We start from the raw sequence: 23,204 nt of genomic DNA, 5'->3' as shown, positions 1-23,204 counted from the left end.
GATAATATGAACTCTTCCTTCCTTAAACCACACCAAGAGAGTCACGCGAACAATAGTGATATTATCATGTAGATTACTGTGGCTCTACATCATTACATTGCTGTTAGTATGTCTTGATACACTAGCTTGTTCTAATGCTATTATTATTATTATTATATCATTAGACATTCATAGTATGATCTTGTGTGGAGTGTTTTGACTATACGCAAAGATCAAAAGCTGCCCCTACAATAACAAGTCTAACAATAAAATTAATACGAAGTGATTCTTCTGTCTTATTCATTGTTTTATTTTGTATGTCCATGGATGAATAACTGGTTTATTAACATAAGAGAAGAAGAGACAGAAATTAACATAAAGAGTAGGGGAAGGGAGAGAGAGAGAGAGGGAGAAGGACATACAAGTGTGAGAAATAAAGGAAGGAAACAAGCTTGTTACTTCCCTGATCTAGTAAGCCACACAGTTCACATCACACATGCCACTACAAGCGTGTGCTCTCCAAGGAGACAGGCATAGTGTTGCCAGGCAATGATACAATCATACCCAATAAATGAATCACAATAATCACTCAAGAACAAAGAGAAAAGAGGTGGGAGGGAGGGAAGAGTAGATGAAAGGACAGACAAAAGAGAGAGAAAGAAAATTAAAAGGTTTATTTTTAAGAAACAAATCCACTATTGACCGGTTGATAGTTACTGGTTTTATGGTCGGACGGGTTGGGCGAGGCTTCGTAAGTTGCTATGGTTACTTCGTGTCTTACGGCCTACATATGGAATGAAGTACACTAAAGAGAGAACTAGGAGTATACACACATTAACAATAAATTGGAACAGTCACTTAGATATTGTCAAATGTCAATTAGACATTCCTGTACCTCACTGAAATCCCCTCTAAGTCCTATATAGTATACTCGTGTGGTTTCATCTCCGTAGTTGCCAGGTATGTGAATCACTAGGCTCGAGACAGAGTTGAATCTTGATGTCCTACAAGGAGAAGGAAGAGACAATTCCTGTCCTCTAATCGCTGCTAATACTCGGAACTATAATTAGTGCCAATAAAAACAGTATTAAATTCGCCTTTAAAAAAATAAACAAAAATACCAACTCTTACTACTACTATTATCGCTATGACACATATGCATTAGCATCTGTGAGATCACTGACGCAAACCCATTACTATATACTTTATAAGATTACCTCATGCATCAAAGAGATGCTCTGTAGTTACTATCACACATATCATAATGCTATTAGCCTCCCACCTTATGCTGTACTGTATGCTAACAAACAGTATTACTTTATTGGATACTCCTTCTCTCCAGTCTCGTCGTGTGCCACTCTTATGGACTGCTCTGGTTCCCCTCTTACTTCATCAAAACCCTGTGGATTACGGTTCTTAAACCTATATTAAATATTAAGGCTGTTCAAGACCCCTTGACTGTACTTACAGTCTGAGCTCGTTTGGATGCTGGCCCCCTTCACCTCCGAATAATACCAGACCCTTTAGCTTGACATTACCGGTAAACCTGTAGAAACATATTGGATAGATCAACTCTGAAAACACTATTAGTAACTATAATGGGAAACTTGGATCAATTCTGATGAAAGATAGAATTTTACATGCACATTTCATTCTATACAGCATTATGTACATGCATAATACATGTATATTTGATTCTTATTATTAAAATATAAAACAATAAAACATTGATTATTAAATGTACTTACGGTATGTAAAATAAAAGCTCTTCATCAACATCGCTCTCAACATACTAAAAAATTAAGATAGAAATTTAACTTGGACTAAAATATTACATAATTATATGCAATCAATAAAAAACTCAAATAGACACACACAATCTATAAACAGACTATCATAATTAACACATGTACATGTAAAGGTATATGTACATGTATGCTGTCACGCTCGTTGGTACCATTTTCGTATCCAATCTTTCCTCCCAAGGCTTGAATACATTCTTTCCGGAGTCTTCTTCACTCTCATTCAAACACTTAACGTTAATCAAGTCAATCTTTTGGTAGAGACTGTAGGCTAAGGAGAGGTCCCCTGGGTCTCCATGGGCGTGGTCACAACCTCCATGTCCATGATGATGATGATGGTGATTACCATCCGCCATTTTGTCTCCGTATATTAAAAAATATTATCCGTATTCCTTTGTATACTGGCTACCCACGTGCTCCCATCATGGAGGCTGAAGACTCTACTCCCTCGACTTGCACTACAAAGAAAGGGAAAGAGAGTCAGGCAATGAAGCCAGCGAAAGGAGGGAAAGCTAAAAGGAAGGAATATAACCGCCGGAATGAGCCACAGAGCGTCCTCAAGGTACAGGATGACAAGGAAGAGGATGTGGAAGCATTACAGGCCTTTGATTTCCTTTCTGCTCGTGCTAAAGAGTTCAGTAGTATGCTCTGGGCTGTCCGTAACAAAGGAGGCGCCAAGAGAACCTTCCAGAAGCTCCCGCGTCACATGAGACGGAGAGCGATGAGTTTTAAAGTCTCGCGTCTTCCGTGGAGAGAGAGGGAAATGGCAGCTGCTGAGGTAAGGGATGGGATTAATAGTGAAACAGGTTCTGTAAGTGGTGTGCATAAATGGCTCTGAAATCACCCCAAATTTTTATTACATTTTCTGATGCATATTGATGTACTTATGCTGTGTGGAAAGTTTGAGCTGATTCTGACAAACAATTTTTGAGTTATGAGCATTTTAAAAAATAAGCCAATTTTTGAAAAATACCCAAGGCTATAGCCCATGGTTTTTTGCAAAAAATGGCTCCGAAATTACCCCCAATTTTTATTACATTTTTTGATACATATTGATGTCCTTATGCTGTGTAGCAAGTTTGAGCTGTTTCTGACGAATATTTTTCGAGTTATGGCCATTTTAAGAAAATGTGAAAATTCTGAAAATACCCAAGGCTATAGCCCATGGTTTTTTGCAAAAAATGGCTCCGAAATTACCTCCAATTTTTATTACATTTTTTGATACATATTGATGTCCTTATGCTGTGTGGAAAGTTTGAGCTGATTCCAACAAATAATTTTTGAGTTATGAGCGTTTTTTAAAACGAGCCAATTTTTAAAAAATACACAAGGCTATAGCCCATAGTTTTTTCCAAAAAATGGCTCCGAAATTACCCCCAATTTTTATTACATTTTCTGATACATATTGATGTCCTTATGCTGTGTAGCAAGTTTGAGGTGATTCTGACTTCAATTTTTTGAGTTATGACCATTTTAAGAAAATGCCAAATTTCTGAAAAATACCCAAGGCTTCCAAAAAATGGCTCCAAAATTACTCCAAATTTTTATTACATTTTCTGATACATATTGATGTTCTTATGCTGTGTGAAAAGTTTGAACTGTTTCTGACAAATATTTTTTGAGTTGCGGCCATTTTAAGAAAATGCTAAAATTCTCAAAAATACCCAAGGCTATAGCCCATGGTTTTTCCAAAAAAATGGCCCCGAAATTACCCCAAATTTATATTACATTTTCTGATACATATTGATGTCCTTATGCTGTGTAGAAAGTTTGAGGTGATTCCGACAAATATTTTTGAGTCGCAGCCATTTTAAGAAAATGCTAAAATTCTGAAAAATACCCAAGGCTATAGCCCATGGTTTTTTCCAAAAAATGGCTCCATAATTGCCCCAAATTTTTATTACATTTTCTGATACATATTGACATCCTTATGCTGTGTGAAAAGTTTGAACTAACTCAGACAACTAATTTTCGAGTTATGAGCATTTTTAAAAATGAGCCAATTTTTTAAAAAAGCAAGTTTTTTCTCAAAAAATGGCTCTGAAATTACCTCCAATTTTATTAATTTTTTAATGCATATTGATGTCCTTATGCTATTCAGAAAGATTTTAATTCATTATTATTACTTCCAGTTAGAAGAATCAAGCGATGGCAGTCTAGCGAAGAAAAAGAAGAAGAAACAGAAGCGTAAAAAGTGCAACAGCAGGGAAGACTATCTCAAGAGACAAAAGGATGGAAAGAAATGGCTTGAGACCCACATCTGGCACGCAAAGAGGATGCGTATGGGAATTAAATGGGGATACAAGATCCCACTGGAGTCTTTTAGTAAAGGGAAGCGTGTTAATTATAGATTCATGAAGAAAGGGACACTGATATCTGTAAGTGAGTGCATTGGGTGATATAATCATTATGTAATATGGTTATATTATCACTTAATTGTGTGTGTCTATTGAATTGAAGCTGGTTCAGGGGTTCGCTAAGTAAGCGAAAAGTATGCAACTTGACTTCAAATTTTGATTGAAATCAACTCAAACACATTTATTGTAGCAATTAAGAATTCTCTCCTATTGCAAACTGGTATATTTGGAGCAACTTTTTAAAATTTGTTAAGAATCCAAAATTGGACTGAATCAGTTCAAACTTTCTATGCAACATAAGTAGTTAAGTACATGTATAATTATGTACCAGGAAAAATATTTTGCCGAAAAACCTGTACTATTATAGTACAGGGACTTTAGCCCGGTTTTTGAGCAACTTAAAAATTTTTTAAAAATCAAAATTTGATCAGTATCAGGTCAAACTTTCTACACAACATAATTACATGTGTTTAGTAATAATTATTTTGTTAAATGATATTAATTTTTTAAGGATATTTCTTATATGGCCTGCATTGAAGTTGAAGGCAGTACTAGATCAATGATGGTTGAGAAACTGAGCTGTGCTTTTAGCAAGGACAGTGGTAAGAGAGAGAGAGAGAGAGAGAAGCGGAGAAATAATTCTTCTTTACTGAGCCTAAATTGTTTTACAAATTTTAAAAAGATCCAGCTCTATGCATGCTTGCTAAGGTTTTTAGGAAATAGAGCTTTGTGTGTAACTTTGATACAAGTTAGTGTATCTGTTATTCTTCTCTCTAGATTTCCATTCTCTTGATGTTATCAATGGCCTCAAAGAAGGTGTGACAATTATGTATCATCCTTTCACGTATCCTCATTGTTCGGTGGGTCAGGTTCTACTGCTATGGCAGCCAAACACTTTGGACAACTCTTGTAAACTATGGGTCTGGTGCCTACCAGCAATAGTGAACGAAATAAAAGAGATAATTGGCGAAATAAATAATCAGGAAAACGACAAAGAGAGAAATATTTTAAGTTTTAAAGTTGTCCCTGACCTTTTACGATTTCGATTAGTCGGCCCTCATTCTCACCTCGTTATCACCTCAATACTGTCGGCTCCGCCCGTTAAAGAATTATCAACTCAGTCAGCCCCAGATACAAGCACACCCCAAGCAGCGGCTGCTGATAGCGAAGGATTAGTATATTTACGATCTTTACCAAAATGGGCCGAGTTTTCTCAAACGAGTCAGTCCCGGGGCTGGTGGGTTGAGAGGGTGACCCTAGAAGATGCTCATAGATTAAATGAATTATACAATGTTAATACAGAGTCTTGTGACATGTTTCCAAATGGTTCTGTACTCTCTCTCTTCTCCTCTGATCCTCGTCTTACCCTACCTGTTAAGAGAGGATCAACCGGTTGTCCTCCTGCACAGGAAGGGAGTGAGAATAAGAAGGACTTGGAGGCATTGTTGAAGGATCTGGAGTCGGAGTTGGTAAAGATAAAAGAGAGAGGAGAGAGGGAGGGAGAGGAGATCGAGGAAGATGTACATGTACATGTAGAACAAACTGATTCTCTTGAAATTGATTTGGTCTCTTCCTGGCCACATCCATCATTGACCACACCCACTCAATTTCCGTTCATTTGGGACGAAAGTGTGAGAAGTGATTCATCATTATCACAGCTACCTGATCATATCATCAACGAAGTTAGAGGAAAATATTTTCTAAAGCCAGAGAGTATTAACTTAGGACATGAAACCAGCGTCCTACCTTTAATGTTAATTAAAAGACAATATCCTGATACACTCTGCCTACCTGATTCAATTCACGCCCACACACTTGATTACCATTCCCATCCGCACAAACAGCTTATTAGTGGGTGGGATGTTATATTGCCGTCTCGTTGGGGCATGTCCTTTTGGATATCGTTAATCTATCGCGGGGCCCGCCCCCTCGGGTTTAACGAGCTTAACACTTGTTGTCACCTTGAGAATCTCTCTCCTTTGTTCCCACGGGATTACCCGGATACGGTTGCCGGGCGGGATGAAGAGATCCAGACCCTTTCTGAATGCTCGTCCCAATATGGACGCTATCCTCCGGATAAGAGACCAAACTTTGGAAAGTTGAGGATTGCCAGTCCATTTCTTCCTCAGTGGAAGGAACTAATGGACTCTATTTCTAGTAGTGACTCAAATGAGTTCAATCAACCGGAAAAGAAAATAAAATTGGAAGTAGAGATGAAGGAAGAAAATGTAAAGGAAGTAGAGAGACATGATGATGGGGTCATGATCTCTACTGATAAATGTATTTCTTTTCATGTTGTAAGACAGTCTTCCTTGATAGATATCTTGGAAGGTTTCAGATCAGAATTAATCAGTAGTGAGGCTCTTTCTTTAAACTTTACTGATATTCTTTCACGGCATGGTATCAATCGGTTGCTTAGTGATAACCCTCGTTGCTTAGTAACGGTTCTTTGTGAAGTTGCTTCTCATGGAAAAATCCCGCCTCAGTCTCTCATTTCTCTCCCGACTTTCTCCGATATTTCTTCTCACCTCTCGGCCGATGGGCGAGGGTTTCTGGGACCGTGTGAGCCTCTAGCCCCAAGGGGCCTGACGTTTTTTGAAGGAGGCGTGATTTATAGCGGAGTATACTCGATGAACCGTAAGGAGATGAAGGATTTGAATAAAAAGAGGAAGAAGGCACTTCAGAGGAAGAACAGGTTGAGAGGAGAGGGTGAGTGTGAGCTCACACAAGAGGAGAAAGGTAAGTACATACATACATGCTCTTATGTTGTATAGAAAGTTTGATCAAAGTTGGATTTTTAAAAAGAATTTTAAAGTTGCTCCAAAATTTGTAACATACAATGTACATGTGTGTATAAATCTTTTTTTTACATTTTTAGATCTCATCCAAACTCCTGATATTGTATTTAGATTGACTCCGCCCACTACCTCTAGACAGACGATAGGTTATATTGGACAGACTGTTGGTTACAGTCACACTTACTCTCGCTGTGTGGGCGTCGGTCATCTCTCACTTCACTGGTGGGTGGAGTTGTGTCGGTTGGCTCATCAGGCAAAAGCTGGGAGTGTGGTTGCTCTTGTACGAGGTCATTCTACTCAGTATTACATGGTGCATGTTAACTTGTATTTATGGAGGAATTAATATTCTATTAATAATGTAACTAAACTAAACATATTAATGAAAAATGATATAATGTAATTAATAATAGAAATGTTATTAAACCTAGCTAAAAAGAAAAATGCTATAATTATTTTGTTTGATTAAAAATGAAAGTTTTTCTAATAGCTATTTAAAAATAAGGAAGCATTATGAAATCTATTCTCGTTACTTATTCCTTTTCTCCTGAACCATGTCCACTGTCAAGACTCGCAGTAAATGAACCAGTGGGACTGGCCTCGTTATTACCAGCAGCAATCTTTTTATCAGGAACCTGATCAGAATCACACTTTAGCAATGAATCTGGACTGATGGTTTGAGTGTGAAACTTGAGGTAGCTTTTATACAAGACTCTCAATTCGTCATAGCTTTTACCTTCCACTTCCTTTTCGTCCAATTCAAGTTTGTCATGGCTATCATTCGGGACAAGATAGCAGTTGTATGTTTTTTGATCTGCCTTCTTGTAAGTAAAGAAAAGAGCAGTATTGTTGAAACTTTTAGAGGAGTTATCCTGATACACTGTGATGTAGCGATGTATGCCGCTGAAAGACTTTTCTCTCTCTGCTTCATGCTATAAATAAAATGTGCATAATTACAGCTCCAAACTGCAACCTTTCCTTACCTCTTCAAGTGGGACTAGCTCAATCCTATCCTCTTTAATTACAAGGCACACACAGTACTGGCTACCATTCACCATCATATATTCATTTTTATCTGTATTTTTTGCCTTTAGATAAAACTCACCTATTATATATAAGTCATTTTATTTTATTACGATATTGGTCTATTAAGACTATTACCGGTATAAAGTATTGCTTACCATCACTGTCTGGGCTGTAAGGTGTTGCAATAGTAACTTTCTTTTTTGTTTCAATTAGGATTTTGTCATCACTAGAAGTGAACTCCTGCATGGTGTGTGTATGTGTGTGTGTGGACAAGTATACATTAGCTTTTCATAACAGTAATTATAGTATCGGCCTGTTTTTGTTTCAATTCAATAGTATAATAATATAACAAACAATATTAGACCTTTGCGGCCTATGTTGAATCTATTGTTGAATCAACAAAGACACTATTAATCTTCTTGATAAAGGAAGCATTATCTACTTAGACCTTAGAGGCTCTAATTCTCATAGAACTACTTGTTCTTATTTCATGTGCATGGGTAGCCTATGGTATAATGGGACCTAATAAAAGTAGGAGTAGGAGTTTGCTAGATAAAAGCACCATAGGAGTGGGAGTTAGCAGTAAGCGTGGGTGTATAACTGATAACTAAACTCTTACTATTGCTTTGTTTCCTGTTGCTGTACATGCCATGCTACACTGGACTTTCATCCTTCCTGGACTGTCTCCTTTTGGTATGGATCTTATTACTATTTTTTTCTTTGCTGCTGTTATTGTGCCACCTTCCACAACTTTTATCCTTGATTGGCTACCTCCATCTTGTACCATAGGCTCTTCAGATCTATAGATGTCCATGTGTGTATATGAGAGAAAGAAAAGAGGGTAAAGAGTATCATATTAGTACAATCATAATATTCATAAGGCAAAAGAATTTAGCACTATACAGCTCTCACACATTGCTACATGCAGTTACAGTATGTGAAAGAATAGGAGGTGATATTCATTGGGAGCAGAGAGGGGAATCCTTACAACTTTTTCTGCACAAGCTGTGAAGCCATCAGGGAATCAAGCATATAATGAATAGATACTGAAAATCACACTCTTTTGAAAAGGTTAAGATTGCAAACAAAACTTATAGCTGAGCTAAAGCTAGTCAGGCGTGGCCTTTAGTTTAAAGCTGCACTGAGCCTATGCAGAATAGTCATGGCTGTATGCAGCATCATTCAGTGATGAAACTCTAGACTAGATAATCTGGCTTACTGTAGATAGGAACCTAGGCTTACTCTTTCACAAATAATAAGAATCCATGAAATATTTCTTGACTTTGAGTGCTGATCTCCATCGGCTGTCCCTGCATATGATCTGTTGACTTGGCTCTGCTAGACAAAGTGACTTCGACAAACAAAGTGTCTCCGTTTTGTTTTGCCTCATTAATTATTCATAGCCAATTAAGGATAATACAGTACAGTGCTATTATTAAATCAAAAAGAGCTAATAGAAATGTTAATGTATAATAACTAATAAGATAAAAAGCAGAAGATATAAATGTTTGAAAAGTGAAAACTATCTTTCATTTCTTGTCTCCTGAGCTGCACTGAACACTGTGATCACTAAGTGAACTGGTAAGGCTGGCTCCATTATTACCAGTAGCAATATTTTTATCAGGCTCTGAATTGGGAACTCTTTCTTCATCACTAGTACTTTCAAGACTTTTTGGACTGGTGCTGAACTTGAGGTATTTTTCATCCAAGACTCTCAATTCATCATAGTTCTTACCGTCCACATCAATTTCAAGCAAATCGATCTTGCTTGAGTCATCATTCGGAACAAGATAGCAGTTGTACATTTTTTGATTTGCCTTCTTGTAAGCAAAGAAAAGAGCAATGTTGTTGGGACTTGAAAAGGAATCATCCTGGTACACTGTGATGTAGCGATGTATGCAAGACTTTTCTCTCTCTGCTTCATCCTATGATAAATTTAATAGTCAAATTCTCTCTTCACTCGTAGTACAGCTCGAAATTTCCTTACCACAGTGAGAGAGACTAGCTCATTTCCACCATCTTTTACTTTAAGACACATACAGCGCTGACTCTCATTTACCATCAAATACTGATCGCTTTCAGTGTTTTTTGGCCTTAGATGAAACTCGCCTATTTGCAGGAGAGAAATATTCCATGGATCATTTAATTTTAAATTATACTTACTATCATCGTCAAGGCCATATGGCACTGCAACAATAACTTCATGATCTGTTGCTTCTACGATTTTCTCACCAGAGTAGAATTCCTGTTGTGTGCATGTAAGTGTGTGATGTAATAGTTGGATATAATATTGGCTATTAGCAGCTCAGATCATTGAAGCATACAGACTATATAGCTAACAAAATTAATGCTACTAGACCTCTGCCCTTTGGATATGTTTTCACAGCACTGTGATGAAGCAGCAATTATAGAAAGGACAGAATCCTTAGACCTTAAGGCCACCATACAAAGGGCAACATTGTTGCTTGAAACTTTGTGGTTACTTCGATCTTTGTTGCTTCAAGTTGACCACTGCTCAACTTGAAGCAACAAGATCAAAGTAACCACAAAGTTTCAAGCAACAATGTTGCACCGTGTATGGGGGCCTTAAGGCTTTTTCTATCTATATAAGTACTTTATATGTACACACATCTCTCTTACTATTGGTTTGCTTCCTTTGTCACTTTGGACTTCTATCCTTCCAGGATTGTCTCCGTTTGGTATGGATTTTATAACAATATTCTTTTTTGTCTCTCTCATTGTGCTTCCATCACTCAACTGATGGATGGTGCCTTTTGCTCTTGAGAAGCAACCACCGTCTCCCTCTACAATGTCTTGAGAACTGTGCAGTGAGTGTGAGAGGGCATAGAGTATCATATATCAGTACAATCGTATTCATAAGACAAAAGAATTTACAACTTTGAGTTAGTGCATGCTTACATTATGTGAAAGAATAGGAGGTAATATTCACTATGGGGATCTTGGGAGTAAAGGGGGAATCCTACACACAAAGCTGTCAATAATGGTGCCCGTTGGTTTGCTATCAGTGGCTTGCTATTATAGCAAAAGTACATGCAAAAATTGCATCCTAGTTTATAAAAGGATTCTAATGGCCCAGTAGTTGATAATGCTTAAGCTCCACTTTGTACCAGCAGGTGCCAAAGGCAAAGGAGGATATTGAAACCTTACCCTTTCTCATGTAATATCAGCCCATGAAATACATCTACTGGTACTTCTTGACTTGGATCTTCTTTGAATTTCCTCAACTGTCGCTGCATATCATCCATTGATGGCCGCTCTTGCTTAGACATAGCCATGATAACTGCTTCTCACTCTGCTTAGCTTCTCGCGTTTGTTTGTTTGTCTCATAATGTAAAACACTATTCATAGCCAAAAATGATTATTTAATAATAGTTATCTCATTATTAAAAAATTTAAAAAGGAATGTATTACAGCTACACCCAAAAATACAGTACACTAAAATCTAATGCTATAATGTAAGGGGTAGTAATGGGGAAAGTATGAAGGAGAATAGAGGGGTTGCTAGTCTTGCATTGCCAGGGCCAGGAGAGTCGGATCTGGCTTTGCAAGACTATGTACGTGTGCAAAAAATTCGTCAAGTATAATGTTCTTTTAAGATTGTTCCAAACTACTAGTCTCACTCTCGTCTCCACCGCCCACACCCTCTCCACTCCCGCCATTGCAATCTTTTAGGGATGATCCAGAATCAATGCTTCCACCAGAGACTGAGCTCTCGCCATTGCTATCTTTGACAGATAATCCTTGCCCAGAATCGCTGCTTCCACCAGAGGCTGAACTCTCTAAGGAATGAGTAAGAGTGCCTCCTCCATTCCTAGCCTCTGGGTCGTTGGTGGAAAGTATATGATGATGCTTGATAGGCTCAGCATCATCAGTAGAGTCGATAGAAGTCTCGGGATTCGTAGTAAAGTTCACATATTGACTATGAATCACTCTCTGTTGATCTTGATTCTTGTTAGTCACGTCAACTATTTTGAGGCAGACTTTGCAGGAGGCTTTAGCGTCTGATGCTTGAGGTATAAGGTAGCAATTGTATTGTTTCTTTCCTTCTCCATACGAAAAGAATATGGCAATGTCGTGGTCAGCAGAACCATACTGGAACACAGTCAAGTATTGGATGACATTGGTCTCTCTCTTTATGTCGGTCTATTAGAACAAAATGTATGAGAATAACTCCTCTCATTCTCTCTCAATTTCTCCTTACCTCACTAAGAGAGACTAGTTCTGGCCGGTTGTCTTTAAGGACCAAGCAGATACAATGATTTTTTTCATTTTTCATCTGGTACGAATTAGTTTCTGTGCTTATTGCCTTTAGATTGAATTTACCTATGCAGCATATATTATTATTATTATTATTATTATCATAATACTAATAACATGTATTTTCTACCTACCTTCTCCTGGATCTTTGTCATATACTACAGCAGTAACCACATCTCCATTGTCAGTCGCTTCAAGAATTCTTTTGTCAGCATAAAACTCCTATATTAAATTAATGGACATCATAATACAAACAATCTAATCATCACAAGTTTATTTCACTTCATTATAAATTCATTTCACTTTATCAGCTTTCAATATTGTTTCTCAAAAACACTGCCACTACTAAATTTGCATTTACACTCACCACTGTATTGCTTCCAGATTCGTCGTAAAATATATAGCGTCCTGGAGTTTTTTCTGTTGGAGTTGAAATCAATTTAATCTGCCTCCTCTCCTCCCGAAAACTAGGACGAACAGAATCTCTAATCTTTGACAAGCCACCACCATCCCTCTCCACGTCTGAATCTGCTCTAAAGGGGCGAACAGGTCTAGAAGGAAAAAGAGGAAGTACATTACCATTATCATTTACCAAAATTGGCACCATATGTCTATTAGGGGGGGAAGCCAAGGGAAATCCCCCGCCTAAACAGTTTAGCTAAGATGTATTGCGCACTATGGTATATTATCATAACTGAGGGAAAGCATAGTAATGATAGTATTAAAATTACATTAAGAGGTGTTAATCTGTTCTAATGAAGCAAGAACAGACTGAGGTAAATAAAGTACTTGCAGTAAATAATTACTCACAGTAGAAGACTTACTCTTTTTCGATTATAAAGCCAAGAAACATTCCTTCTTGTGTGAGGCGAGGTGGAGCAGAGAGGGGAGGAATCAGTGAATCTGGAGGGGTCTTTGTACGGACAGGAATATCTTGTAGCTGCCGCTTCATTTCTTCTAAAGTAGGCTGAGGCTTTTGCATTATGACTCTATCTTCTTATTAAGTTCTAGAGGCTCACTGGCTCAGGCACGATCATGCAGCAAATTTATAGGCTCTCCCCAACTCTACACACAAACACATGACATGAATAATAATTATTAATTAATACAGTCCATTAATTATAATTTATAAATCTATTTTAACCCTCATCATGGCGGCATCTCAGCTCTGCTCCAAGCTTTTTCAAAAGAGTTGTGCTATATCTGAAGCGACCAGCAAGCAATCAGCAACAGTAAGCAAGGTCTAGCATCATTGGTTATGCCATTATTTTCACAGATACTATTTCTACATGGGCTTGGAGACACAGGGTTTGTTAAAAACATAAATCAAAAATGTGTATTATTTTCAGAGCTAAGTAATTAATATATGTACTACCCCGCCCATCTTTAATTACAAGAATAATTTATAATTATTTATTGGATGTCCAATCGTCCAGCGGCGTGATGTACATGTAACCCATAAAGAGGCAATTGGGGGTTACCCTTCCCTCTTCTACCTTTAATGTGTTATTATGGTCAGTTAATGTGTCTGTATGAGGTTTGATAAACCTGCTGTACCCGTGCCATAACTTCCGCGTCTGATCTTGTGGTTTTATGTGTCACAACATGCCGAGGAACTTGAAACGATCTTTAATAATAACTATGATTATTGCGGTATGCGGTAACAACTTCTAAATTAAACCTTTCTGTTTACTTGGACTCGTAAACCATTCCAATGTCCAATTTGAGCGAGCCAATAATTGGATCTGCAGAATGACGATAAATACTGAAATCTGTTCTTATTCATCTCTGCATGTACATCAAGTTTTATGGCATAGCCAGTGCACTTTAAGCAGGCATTGTTGATAATGGAAGTGCCGATCAAAATGAAGATTTCTTTTTGTGTTATGGCCTAACCTTGTAAGAGTCACCTGTGTTAGAAGGCTTGTCATTTCACGTCAAGTGTTTCTTAGTCTGGCTGTAGCTTTGAGCCAATACCAAATTAGAACTTGTGTTAAAAATGTGTTTCACAAAGACCAACACATCAAAGCGTGACGCCATCATGTGACTCATTACATCATGAAAGTTCTTTCTGAAACATGATCTTAAGTTTCTTGGTGTCACGTTACATAGCACTATAAGCTAAACTTTAAACTTAAATGACCTTTTATAGTAAAATAGATTTTTGTTTTCACGATGTGGTTTATGCTTAATTAATTACACTACTTCCTTACTATATGATTTCCTTCTCTCCCCTTCTCTTTTTCACACGAACTTTCTTTCTTTGAACTGTTTCTTTCACCCCTGTCTCTGTCTCTCTCTCTATTTCTCCCCCTCTCTCTCTCTGTCTCTCTCTTCTTTCATTCATATAGTCATGGCTGGTGTCAGCTAATAGGTGAAATCAAGCAACCATACATGTCCTTGATCTGCCCTACAGCGTAAGTCGAATTAACACACTACCCATTCTTTATTGAACTGCATACTTCATACTAGTCCAGTCATGCCTGTCACCTTGAACAGTGGAATGAGGATGCCAAGCTGGTAAGACCTGTCATCTCAATGTATGTATGATCAATATTAGAAGGCTGATGGATTCAAACACAGACCCATTAGCTTAAGAAAGGCTTTGTGTTATCATTATGATTCTCCCTATTGTTATTTCAAGTGGTGTCCATTGACAGATGAGTAAACTCTATCATCATTATTATAAACAGTTTAATCCATACTCTAATTGGTGTGTAGGTGTACACACATGCACATGACATTCTGTCGTACGTGTACATGTACGTGTACGTGTACATGTACATGTACATCTGGCATTGATTGGTTTGAGCGTCATACTGAAACCAAAAACTTTTCGTAGCTTGTTTTTTATTCACACTTGAATCCTTAGCGTAAACACTGAAAGAAAAACAAGACAGATTCTTTTATAAACAAGTTGCATATACTCTCTATTAAGACTACAAGCTCTTCTAATGGCTGTATATTATTATGTAACGAACTAATGATATCTTTTCTTTGAACAGCATGTTCAGTTATTGTATACATGTTCTTGTATATTTTTATGCAATTTTAGTGTCCTATATACTGTACATACACTGTAAATTCAAAGTGATTGTCATAATTTATTATTATTATTATTATTATTATTATTATTATTATTATTATTATTATTATTATTATATCAAAATGTGCTATATTTGTTTATGCATTCTTTGCCTCATTATTTCTGTATAAGGATTTTATGTCAATTTCTGTTGTTGTAAATATTTCTCTCTCCTTCTCAGGTTTGATTTGTACAGTCTGGATAAGGAGGGACGGCAAGACGAAGAAGGCATAAGAGCAGCTGCTAAAAATGGTGAAAGAGAGAGAGAGAGAGAGGGAAGGGAGAAAGAGAGAGAGAGAAGTACATGTATGTGAGGGAAGTGTTGTGTGGCATAATATGTATAATATTGATTCATATTTAGTGATTTATTGTTGATTTTTGTCTTGTCAAAGATATACCAAATCAAAGATCTTGTTTGCATATCTCACTCATTCTGTTCCATTAGTTCATGATGCTATTGAAGAGATTGAGAAAGGAGGCACACCCACCAACAGGATACTGTTAGGTAAATGAAAGGACTGGAGAATCATTATTGATTGTTATAGTATTTTAATGTGTTTGTTCCAAGTATTATTAATTAAATAATGAATTAAACATTTCTTAGCATGATCCTACACAAACTTGATTAATGCATCAAAGCCTTTGCCTGTCAAGTTTGCTGTCAGCCTGTCTGTCTCTCTATCTTTAGTAGTCTCTTTGTCTCTGTCTGCATTGCTCTATCTTTAGTAGTCTCTTTGTCTCTGTCTGCATTGTTCTATCTTTAGTAGTCTCTTTGTCTCTGTCTGCATTGTGTATCAATCATATACATACAGTGTAGCAGTCAAGAAATATTATTTCTTGTAGTAGTGCATACATACATGTGTACATGTACATCTACATATCCTGCAAGCCTCTTGCACACAGTGCCAGCTACTAGCTAATATGTCATTGTTGTCCAACACACACTCTATTTTTGCTAATTGTTACTTTCATTCTCCATTCTCCTTCCTCTGATACTTCCTCAAGGTGGGTTTTCTCAAGGAGGTTCGCTGGCTGCTTTTGCTGGACTCACCTACCCTAAACCTTTAGCTGGTCTTCTCTTACTAAGCTGCTGGGTACCACTTCATGACTCACTGATGAATGTAAGGGAGGGACATCAAATCATGGAATTATACACAAATTAACTATCATGCTTGCATCTCTACAATTCCATGCAGTTTAAATGAGTCTCGTAGCAGCTGTTTCTGACCATTTATTTTCCAGCATCTTTTGTTTGTATATACATGTACATATACATGTGTTATTGATACATGTACATGTAATGAGATTGTTTTGTGTTTAACAGCTCATAGAGGAAAACAGCTCATAGAGGAATTAGATATTAGAGAGGCTATACATAAACATTATATAGAAGCCACAAATATTTGTGTTGGGTGATTTATTATTAAGTATTAATTGTATCAAAGCAAGTAAACTATAATTGTTGTCATTCTTCGTTTTATAGGAGTCAAATGATGTCAATAAAGTCATACCCATTCTGCAGTGTCATGGTAAGTGGAAAATGGTATTTTAGTCATATATGGGCAATGGTGAGCTGTGGTGCCACTTTTGTCAGCATTACCATGTGGTGTGACGCGTGTTTACATGTAGATCCAGTCATGCACATTGTGTACATCCAGCTCAGCAGCTTGTAGCATGTGCTGTGTTAGCATGCTTTAATGAGCTACAATCATGAATGTGATCATGCATTGCTATTTATGATAATGATGTCATCAATTGGGCTAGTTCCAACTTCCCACTATGAATATTATACTAATATGGTGTCATATTTACTGCTAATGAAGACTGTAGCACTCTATGCACACACACACACACACATGCACATTTTGTCTTCTGCTTTTTATGTGTTCTCTCTCTCTCTTCATCTTCCCTTATACTCTTCTCTCCATTAGGTGATTCTGATATGATGGTTAAATATTTGTATGGTCAGAAATCAGCCGAACTACTAAGTTCACTTAATCCTAGCAACCACACCTTTAAAACTTACAATGGATTGGGGCATAGTTCTGATCCCAGAGTAAGTCTACAATTGAGAATGAATTTGAAAATAATAGAAAATAATAATGGGGAGGGGGGAATTAAGAATTTCCAGAAAGACTAATAGGAAAATTAATGAGCATAATAGACTCAGCCTTAATAATTGTAATACATGTATAATGTGTACGTTGTTTTTAAAATGACGCAAAATAGACCTAGGCAGATTAGAGTGGGTCTCGCTCATGCTCGCCACAATTAGAGAAAATGTGTCATCTACAGGCTTGGGGCGAGTACTTTGGTACTCGTACTTAAGCATGCTTAAGCACAAGTTTGAAAGTATTTGGTATTTACTCAAGTACTTTTGAACAAAAATTACAAATACTCGTACTGTACTTAAATACTAGTATGTTTTTAGTGCTTACAAGTACTTTGAAGTACATTTTTTGATGCAATGCTAATGTGTTGAAATAATAAATACTAGCTAGTGTAAACCACATATATTTACCTCCTGTGGGTCCCATACTATGACACTGGCCAGTTTGGATTTGAAAAGTTCATAAGATGTAATAACCATCTGATTTAATTTATTAATTTTAAAATTAGCTTATTAATTATTTGGGTGTGGTCAAGTGCTTAAGTAGTACTTAAGTACTGCAATAGAGTACTCGTACTCATACTGAATACAATTGTAAAAATGAGGGATTTGTACTCGTACTCATTTTAAAAATCTAACAGGTACTTGTAATGTACTTAAATACTTTTTAAAGTACTTCGCCCCAAGCCTGGACTCATCTATTATTTACTTTATTATTTTATTTATTCAATTTATTTGTAGGAGATGAGAGATATTGAGGTGTGGCTTGGTAAGCTCCTCCCACCTGTGGGTGGTGCCATGTAGAAATTTGAGAACACTAGTTGCTAAATTTAATTTCTTTATTATAATAATTAACTATAATAACTATAATAATACAATGTTTTTGCTTTAAAAAATCATTTGAATAGTAGCAAAAAAATTAATATCTAACAACAGCAAAAGAATAATCAATATAATAATAAATGTAAATTAAATATGCTAACAAAAATATTTTATAAAGTGCTATTTGGGTCAATTTTTTCAATCATCACTTTCACCATTCTACTGATGTCATAATCTGGTTTCCAGCCCCAATCTGACCTTGCTCTTATGTCATCTAAAACTTGTGGCCAGGATTCGGCTAAAAATAAATCAATTATAATAAATACACGTACAATTATAAATATTTACGGACAATATTTATATTGCTGTAATCATAGTATGTACATACAAAGTACAAGTACATGTACATGTAATTTGAGAGTGTTGCCTCAGGCTATTACATAGTGAAAAAACATCTGCTCAATGATGCTAAAAGAGTTCATATACTTTCACATTAAAATAAACATAAAGGTCACATAATGTGTGTCTCTATTGATCCATTTTGTCAACTTTATGATAAGACAAAATAATCCCAATGAATAAACACTGCAGCAAGTAAAGTGTACATGTACTAGATAATTTTGAAGAGGTACATATAACTCTTGGCAAATTGTTAGATTTTTGATGATTGATACATACATGTACATTGTACATGTACATGTACTATAAGGTTTTAATCTGATAAACTTGTGGCCATAGTGGGTGTAGCTATCAAAAAGTCAAGATTTCCCCATTCAAAAGTACCAGTATACAGTGAAGTTATACCGTATAGCTCCAAATTTTCGTTGGTAAAAATTTTTGTTAAATTTGTCAGGTATAAAAGTCCAACGAAATTCATAGCAGATGAAATTTTTATTCTACGTGAGCAGTATGTTTACTAATAATAAAAATGATAAAAATTTTGATTGATGAAAATTAATTTTGACAAGAAATCAAGATTTTGACGAAAATTTTGATTGACGAAAATTTGAAACTATACGGTAGTACCCTCTCTCCTAATAACTAACCAATTGATTGCTTCCTCTCGTCAGGTTCATAATCAACCCTCATCTTTGGATAATATCTTTTCATTTCTTCCACGAGTTCCTCTGGACTGAAACTCATTGCCGTCACGTTATAAGTTCTCTGAGTGAGAGCCTCAGAGGGAAACTCCATGAACTCAACAGCTGCTCTCAGACAGTCATCAATGTAGATCATTGGTAGGCGTGTGTCCTTCTTGAGGAAGCAGGAATAGTGACCGGTCTTAGCAACACTGTGAAAGATGTGAACAGCGTAATCTGCAGAATATAAAATTTTAGTATTATTATTATTAATATACGTGTAGTACCAAAATATTTTATTTATGATTATTAGGTAGGGTGTTGCTCAACAAACATTTGAATTTTACATTTTCTAATACACATCGATGTCCTAATGCTATGTAGAAAGTTTGAGCTGATTCTGGCCAATAATTTTTGAGTTGTAAGCATTTAAAAAAAAAATCAAATTTTGAAAAAATTCCCTGTACTATAGCCCATGGTTTTTTCTGAAAAATGGCTCCGAAATCACCCCCCATTTTTATTACATTTTCTGATACATATTGATATCCTTATCCTGTGTAGTTTTGTTTGAGCTGATTCCAACTTCAATTTTTTAAGTTACGGCCATTTTAAGAAAACATCAAAATTCTGAAAAATACCCAAGGCTATAGCCCATGGTTTTTTCTGAAAAATGGCTCCGAAATCACCCCCCATTTTTATTACATTTTCTGATACATATTGATATCCTTATCCTGTGTAGCAAGTTTGAGCTGATTCCGACTTCAATTTTTTAAGTTACGGCCATTTTAAGAAAACATCAAAATTCTGAAAAATACCCAAGGCTATAGCCCATGGTTTTTTCTGAAAAATGGCTCCGAAATCAACCTAAATTTTTATTACATTTTCTGATACATATTGATGTCCTTATGCTATGTAGAAAGTTTGAGCTGTTTCCGGCAAAAAAATTTTGAGTTATAAGCATTTTTTTTAAACTCAAATTTTGAAAAAAATCCCTGTACTATAGCCCATGGTTTTTTCTGAAAAATGGCTCCGAAATCACCCTAAATTTTTATTACATTTTCTGATACATATTGATGTCCTTATGCTGTGTAGCAAGTTTGAGCTGATTCCGACTTCAATTTTTTAAGTTACGGCCATTTTAAGAAAACGTCAAAATTCTGAAAAGTACCCAAGGCTATAGCCCATGGTTTTTTCTGAAAAATGGCTCCGAAATCAACCTAAATTTTTATTACATTATCTGATACATATTGATGTCCTTATGCTATGTAGAAAGTTTGAGCTGTTTCCGACAAAAAATTTCCGAGTTATAAGCATTTTAAAAAAAACTCAAATTTTGGAAAAATTCCCTGTACTATAAGCCCATGGTTTTTCCTGAAAAATGGCTCCAAAATCACCCTAAATTTTTATTACATTTTCTGATACATATTGATGTCCTTATGCTGTATAGCAAGTTTGAGCTGATTCCGACTTCAATTTTTTAAATTACAGCCATTTTAAGAAAACGTCAAAATTCTGAAAAATACCCAAGGCTATAGCCCATGGTTTTTTCTGAAAAATGGCTCCGAAATCACCCCAAATTTTTATTACATTTTCTGATACATATTGATGTCCTTATGCTATGTAGAAAGTTTGAGCTATTTCTGACAAAAAATTTTCGAGTTATAAGCATTTTTAAAAAACCACATTTTTTGAAGAAATAGCAGCCCATAGTTTTTCCAAAAATCAGCTCCAAATAATCCTCAATACAGTACATGGCCTTTTGGCCAAAATTCATCAAAACTAAAATTAAGTGAATTCTGCATTTTTATTACATTCTTCTGACACATATACATGTACATTAGATTTTTAATGAATTTTTTAAAGTTGTCGAAATTTTCCAGAGACCATAGGCTATAGTACTGTTGTACATGTACATGTACATTAAAGAGTTCTTTGTCCAGTACATTTAACAATAGACTGCTCCATTGCAAAAGGCACTATAGTATGTACCTGTAGTCCCTCCACCAGGCTCAGTGTCTGCCCCAATAACTCCCGGAAACCTTAGGGACCTGAAATCTAACCCGTGCTGACTGTAATACTACAGGAAGGAAATAAAGAATAATACACATGTAAATAAATCACCCATGGACAGTGTAAATACATGGACAGTGTAAATATAACATTGTAAATATAAGCTTCTATAAGGTACTACATGTATACATACATGTATCTCTCACCTCTCCCAGTAGCTCCATGTGGACTTTAGACACACCATAAACAGTTCTTGGTCTCATTATTGTTAGATCAGGACACAAGACTTTAGGCGAGTCGGGACCAAAGGCCCCTATGGTGCTAGGAGAAAAGAGCCTTAGCTTATGGAAACTACTACTACTCCACAATGTTGTGAAACCCATCAACATTAACCTGAGAGGAAGGAGAGAGAGAGAGAGAAGGAGGAAATGTTGGACTCAGTAAATAAAGGCCTCCATACATTACCCCATATGTTGCTAGCAACATGTTGCCTAGTGTATGGGGGCCTTTATAAGAGAAGTTAGCCACATGCTCAATGATACAGTATGTGTCATAAAAAACAGGTACAGTTTATGCTGTGTTGTGTATAGTAGTTTGAAGTATGCCTACTTTTATCAGCTAAAAATACAATTTGTTTTCATTTTTAAATACCAAAAATTCAACCGTGTGTACCTCCAATGCTTTTCTTGGGTTCAATTCCCCGACAGCTGATAAAAGAGCAGAAAAGTGCACGACCCAATCAATACCATAGTTGACAACAATTGAATTGAGATGCTTTATATCCAAGACGTCAGCATACAAATATGGACCTAAAAATATAAAATAAAACAACAACAACAACAATAATAATAAAGCAATAATAATAATAATTGTGGTATTGTGGGAAATGAATCAGTCAAGATTTTGTGGGATTTTATGATCCAATGTGATCATTATATTGAGTCTCTCTACTTCATGTAACATGCTACCCAGCCACAACAAAGGCTTACCACAAGTTGCAAGCAACAATGCTGCATAGTAGATGCCCACCTTTATGCTCAAGCTTTTGACAACAAACTCTGGAGCTAGTAACTAAAGGAATTACAACTGTAGGCTCCTTTCTCCAAAAAATGCCTCAATTTTACACATTGCATTTAGAAAGTTGGAGCATGCATTTGTATGCAGTCCTTTGCCAAAAATGGCTATGGCAAACGTTCAATAATTAGATTTTCTAATAAAGTTTGAGGTGTGGAAGACATATATCTGCACATAGCATTGAGGCATACTTATGTCTTCTGATGTAATTCAAATAAAGTTAACTTAATTGTTACTTTGTTGTCACATTACAATGTGTATACTATGGTATGCTAAAGGGTATCAATAGCAAGTACAATATGAGAGCTGCTATTGTCTCAGTTTACCTTGAGATAATATTTCTTGCGTTGGTTTCTTAATATCAGACAATATGACATTATCATTGCCATATTTATTCCTAATAATAGATGTGTGCAATAATTATCTTAACACTTGTAGATGCAATGATATTTCATTTTTAAAATGCAAGCAATGCACTGTTGCTATTTACTGCCCTATCTAAATAGACACGGGCTTATTAGCAGGTAACTTTATCGGTGCTATTACTAGACAGTCTAACCTCATTATTTTAGCCATTCCAGTTCCAAGCTGACCCATTCCTCCAGTAATCAACACTCTGCGATTATTATCAGCATCATTAGTACTAGCACTCCTCTGGCTGGCCTTGCCTACCAGACAGAGCCCTCTCCTGCTGAAGGAAAGAGGAGAAAAGAGACGAGAAAGAGACATTTTTGGCTTCGAGCTTCGTGCGTCGGGGCCACGCCCAAATTAATCTCATTCACACCTC

At 36.3% G+C, this 23,204-nt stretch overlaps 7 protein-coding genes across 7 annotated transcripts; 2 read left to right on the top strand and 5 right to left on the bottom strand.

The window, feature by feature from the left end:
• Positions 1–285: 285 nt before the first annotated feature.
• On the bottom strand, positions 286–2,162 carry LOC100637867 (PITH domain-containing protein 1-like). The gene is made up of 6 exons (XM_020006147.1): positions 1,937–2,162; positions 1,728–1,771; positions 1,448–1,525; positions 1,297–1,401; positions 875–983; positions 286–763 (listed from the first exon to the last, which is right to left on the bottom strand). The coding sequence occupies exons 1-6, from the start codon at positions 2,135–2,137 to the stop codon at positions 659–661; spliced, it is 642 nt and encodes a 213-aa protein (XP_019861706.1). The 5' UTR covers positions 2,138–2,162; the 3' UTR covers positions 286–658.
• Positions 2,163–2,183: 21 nt separating this feature from the next.
• Positions 2,184–7,326, top strand: LOC105316445 (ribonucleases P/MRP protein subunit POP1-like). The gene is made up of 5 exons (XM_020006134.1): positions 2,184–2,559; positions 3,914–4,159; positions 4,650–4,740; positions 4,916–6,877; positions 7,017–7,326. Exons 1-5 carry the CDS (start codon positions 2,206–2,208, stop codon positions 7,277–7,279), a joined length of 2,916 nt encoding a protein of 971 aa, XP_019861693.1. The 5' UTR covers positions 2,184–2,205; the 3' UTR covers positions 7,280–7,326.
• Positions 7,327–7,330: 4 nt separating this feature from the next.
• On the bottom strand, positions 7,331–9,327 carry LOC109590216 (uncharacterized). The gene is made up of 5 exons (XM_020006140.1): positions 9,202–9,327; positions 8,579–8,759; positions 8,115–8,199; positions 7,917–8,038; positions 7,331–7,865 (listed from the first exon to the last, which is right to left on the bottom strand). Exons 1-5 carry the CDS (start codon positions 9,273–9,275, stop codon positions 7,467–7,469), a joined length of 861 nt encoding a protein of 286 aa, XP_019861699.1. The 5' UTR covers positions 9,276–9,327; the 3' UTR covers positions 7,331–7,466.
• Positions 9,328–9,366: 39 nt separating this feature from the next.
• Positions 9,367–11,325, bottom strand: LOC109590204 (uncharacterized). Its single transcript, XM_020006127.1, has 5 exons — positions 11,128–11,325; positions 10,600–10,780; positions 10,123–10,204; positions 9,947–10,068; positions 9,367–9,884 (listed from the first exon to the last, which is right to left on the bottom strand). The coding sequence occupies exons 1-5, from the start codon at positions 11,253–11,255 to the stop codon at positions 9,489–9,491; spliced, it is 909 nt and encodes a 302-aa protein (XP_019861686.1). The 5' UTR covers positions 11,256–11,325; the 3' UTR covers positions 9,367–9,488.
• Positions 11,326–11,363: 38 nt separating this feature from the next.
• On the bottom strand, positions 11,364–13,318 carry LOC109590202 (uncharacterized). The gene is made up of 5 exons (XM_020006125.1): positions 13,062–13,318; positions 12,605–12,788; positions 12,372–12,459; positions 12,182–12,303; positions 11,364–12,123 (listed from the first exon to the last, which is right to left on the bottom strand). Exons 1-5 carry the CDS (start codon positions 13,217–13,219, stop codon positions 11,572–11,574), a joined length of 1,104 nt encoding a protein of 367 aa, XP_019861684.1. The 5' UTR covers positions 13,220–13,318; the 3' UTR covers positions 11,364–11,571.
• Positions 13,319–13,367: 49 nt separating this feature from the next.
• LOC100634971 (acyl-protein thioesterase 1-like) lies at positions 13,368–18,341 on the top strand. Its single transcript, XM_003383443.2, has 10 exons — positions 13,368–13,469; positions 13,514–13,545; positions 14,589–14,654; positions 14,710–14,757; positions 15,504–15,574; positions 15,768–15,827; positions 16,328–16,443; positions 16,806–16,851; positions 17,254–17,378; positions 18,174–18,341. The coding sequence occupies exons 1-10, from the start codon at positions 13,389–13,391 to the stop codon at positions 18,234–18,236; spliced, it is 708 nt and encodes a 235-aa protein (XP_003383491.1). The 5' UTR covers positions 13,368–13,388; the 3' UTR covers positions 18,237–18,341.
• Positions 18,342–18,387: 46 nt separating this feature from the next.
• LOC100637742 (L-threonine 3-dehydrogenase, mitochondrial-like) lies at positions 18,388–23,185 on the bottom strand. The gene is given in 8 exon segments (XM_011411334.2): positions 18,388–18,552; positions 19,301–19,570; positions 21,323–21,410; positions 21,550–21,702; positions 21,704–21,736; positions 22,016–22,152; positions 22,744–22,814; positions 22,977–23,185. Coding segments are annotated over 8 exon segments (1,050 nt in total). The 5' UTR covers positions 23,147–23,185; the 3' UTR covers positions 18,388–18,424.
• Between the last annotated feature and the right edge of the window lie 19 nt (positions 23,186–23,204).

This window comes from Amphimedon queenslandica, unplaced genomic scaffold (assembly GCF_000090795.2).
Source record: "Amphimedon queenslandica unplaced genomic scaffold, v1.1 AMPQUscaffold_13510, whole genome shotgun sequence".
Taxonomy (NCBI): Eukaryota; Metazoa; Porifera; class Demospongiae; order Haplosclerida; family Niphatidae; genus Amphimedon; species Amphimedon queenslandica.
The sequence above is the reverse complement of the archived record's forward strand: the minus strand, read 5'-3'. Positions and strand labels throughout refer to the sequence as shown.

Excerpts from the sequence above, each read along its gene's own strand:
- LOC109590216 (XM_020006140.1), bottom strand. The coding sequence starts at position 9,275 with ATGCAGGGACAGCCGATGGAGATCAGCACTCAAAGTCAAGAAATATTT. Across the intron at positions 8,200-8,578 it reads CAACAGGAAACAAAGCAATA|GAGTTCACTTCTAGTGATGA; the intron begins GTAAGAGTTTAG and ends CACACCATGCAG. Across the intron at positions 7,866-7,916 it reads AGCTAGTCCCACTTGAAGAG|CATGAAGCAGAGAGAGAAAA; the intron begins GTAAGGAAAGGT and ends TTTTATTTATAG.
- LOC100637867 (XM_020006147.1), bottom strand. The coding sequence starts at position 2,137 with ATGGCGGATGGTAATCACCATCATCATCATCATGGACATGGAGGTTGT. Across the intron at positions 1,772-1,936 it reads AAAGATTGGATACGAAAATG|TATGTTGAGAGCGATGTTGA; the intron begins GTACCAACGAGC and ends TTAATTTTTTAG. Across the intron at positions 1,526-1,727 it reads GAGCTTTTATTTTACATACC|GTTTACCGGTAATGTCAAGC; the intron begins GTAAGTACATTT and ends ATGTTTCTACAG.
- LOC109590202 (XM_020006125.1), bottom strand. The coding sequence starts at position 13,219 with ATGCAAAAGCCTCAGCCTACTTTAGAAGAAATGAAGCGGCAGCTACAA. Across the intron at positions 12,789-13,061 it reads GGCTTTATAATCGAAAAAGA|ACCTGTTCGCCCCTTTAGAG; the intron begins GTAAGTCTTCTA and ends TTTTCCTTCTAG. Across the intron at positions 12,304-12,371 it reads TGACAAAGATCCAGGAGAAG|GTAAATTCAATCTAAAGGCA; the intron begins GTAGGTAGAAAA and ends TATGCTGCATAG.
- LOC105316445 (XM_020006134.1), top strand. The coding sequence starts at position 2,206 with ATGGAGGCTGAAGACTCTACTCCCTCGACTTGCACTACAAAGAAAGGG. Across the intron at positions 4,741-4,915 it reads TGCTTTTAGCAAGGACAGTG|ATTTCCATTCTCTTGATGTT; the intron begins GTAAGAGAGAGA and ends TCTTCTCTCTAG. Across the intron at positions 6,878-7,016 it reads GCTCACACAAGAGGAGAAAG|ATCTCATCCAAACTCCTGAT; the intron begins GTAAGTACATAC and ends TTACATTTTTAG.
- LOC100634971 (XM_003383443.2), top strand. The coding sequence starts at position 13,389 with ATGGCGGCATCTCAGCTCTGCTCCAAGCTTTTTCAAAAGAGTTGTGCT. Across the intron at positions 14,655-14,709 it reads TCCTTGATCTGCCCTACAGC|TCCAGTCATGCCTGTCACCT; the intron begins GTAAGTCGAATT and ends ACTTCATACTAG. Across the intron at positions 16,852-17,253 it reads ACCCATTCTGCAGTGTCATG|GTGATTCTGATATGATGGTT; the intron begins GTAAGTGGAAAA and ends TCTCTCCATTAG.
- LOC109590204 (XM_020006127.1), bottom strand. The coding sequence starts at position 11,255 with ATGGCTATGTCTAAGCAAGAGCGGCCATCAATGGATGATATGCAGCGA. Across the intron at positions 10,781-11,127 it reads CTGATATTACATGAGAAAGG|TTCTCAAGACATTGTAGAGG; the intron begins GTAAGGTTTCAA and ends CTCACTGCACAG. Across the intron at positions 9,885-9,946 it reads AGCTAGTCTCTCTCACTGTG|GATGAAGCAGAGAGAGAAAA; the intron begins GTAAGGAAATTT and ends AATTTATCATAG.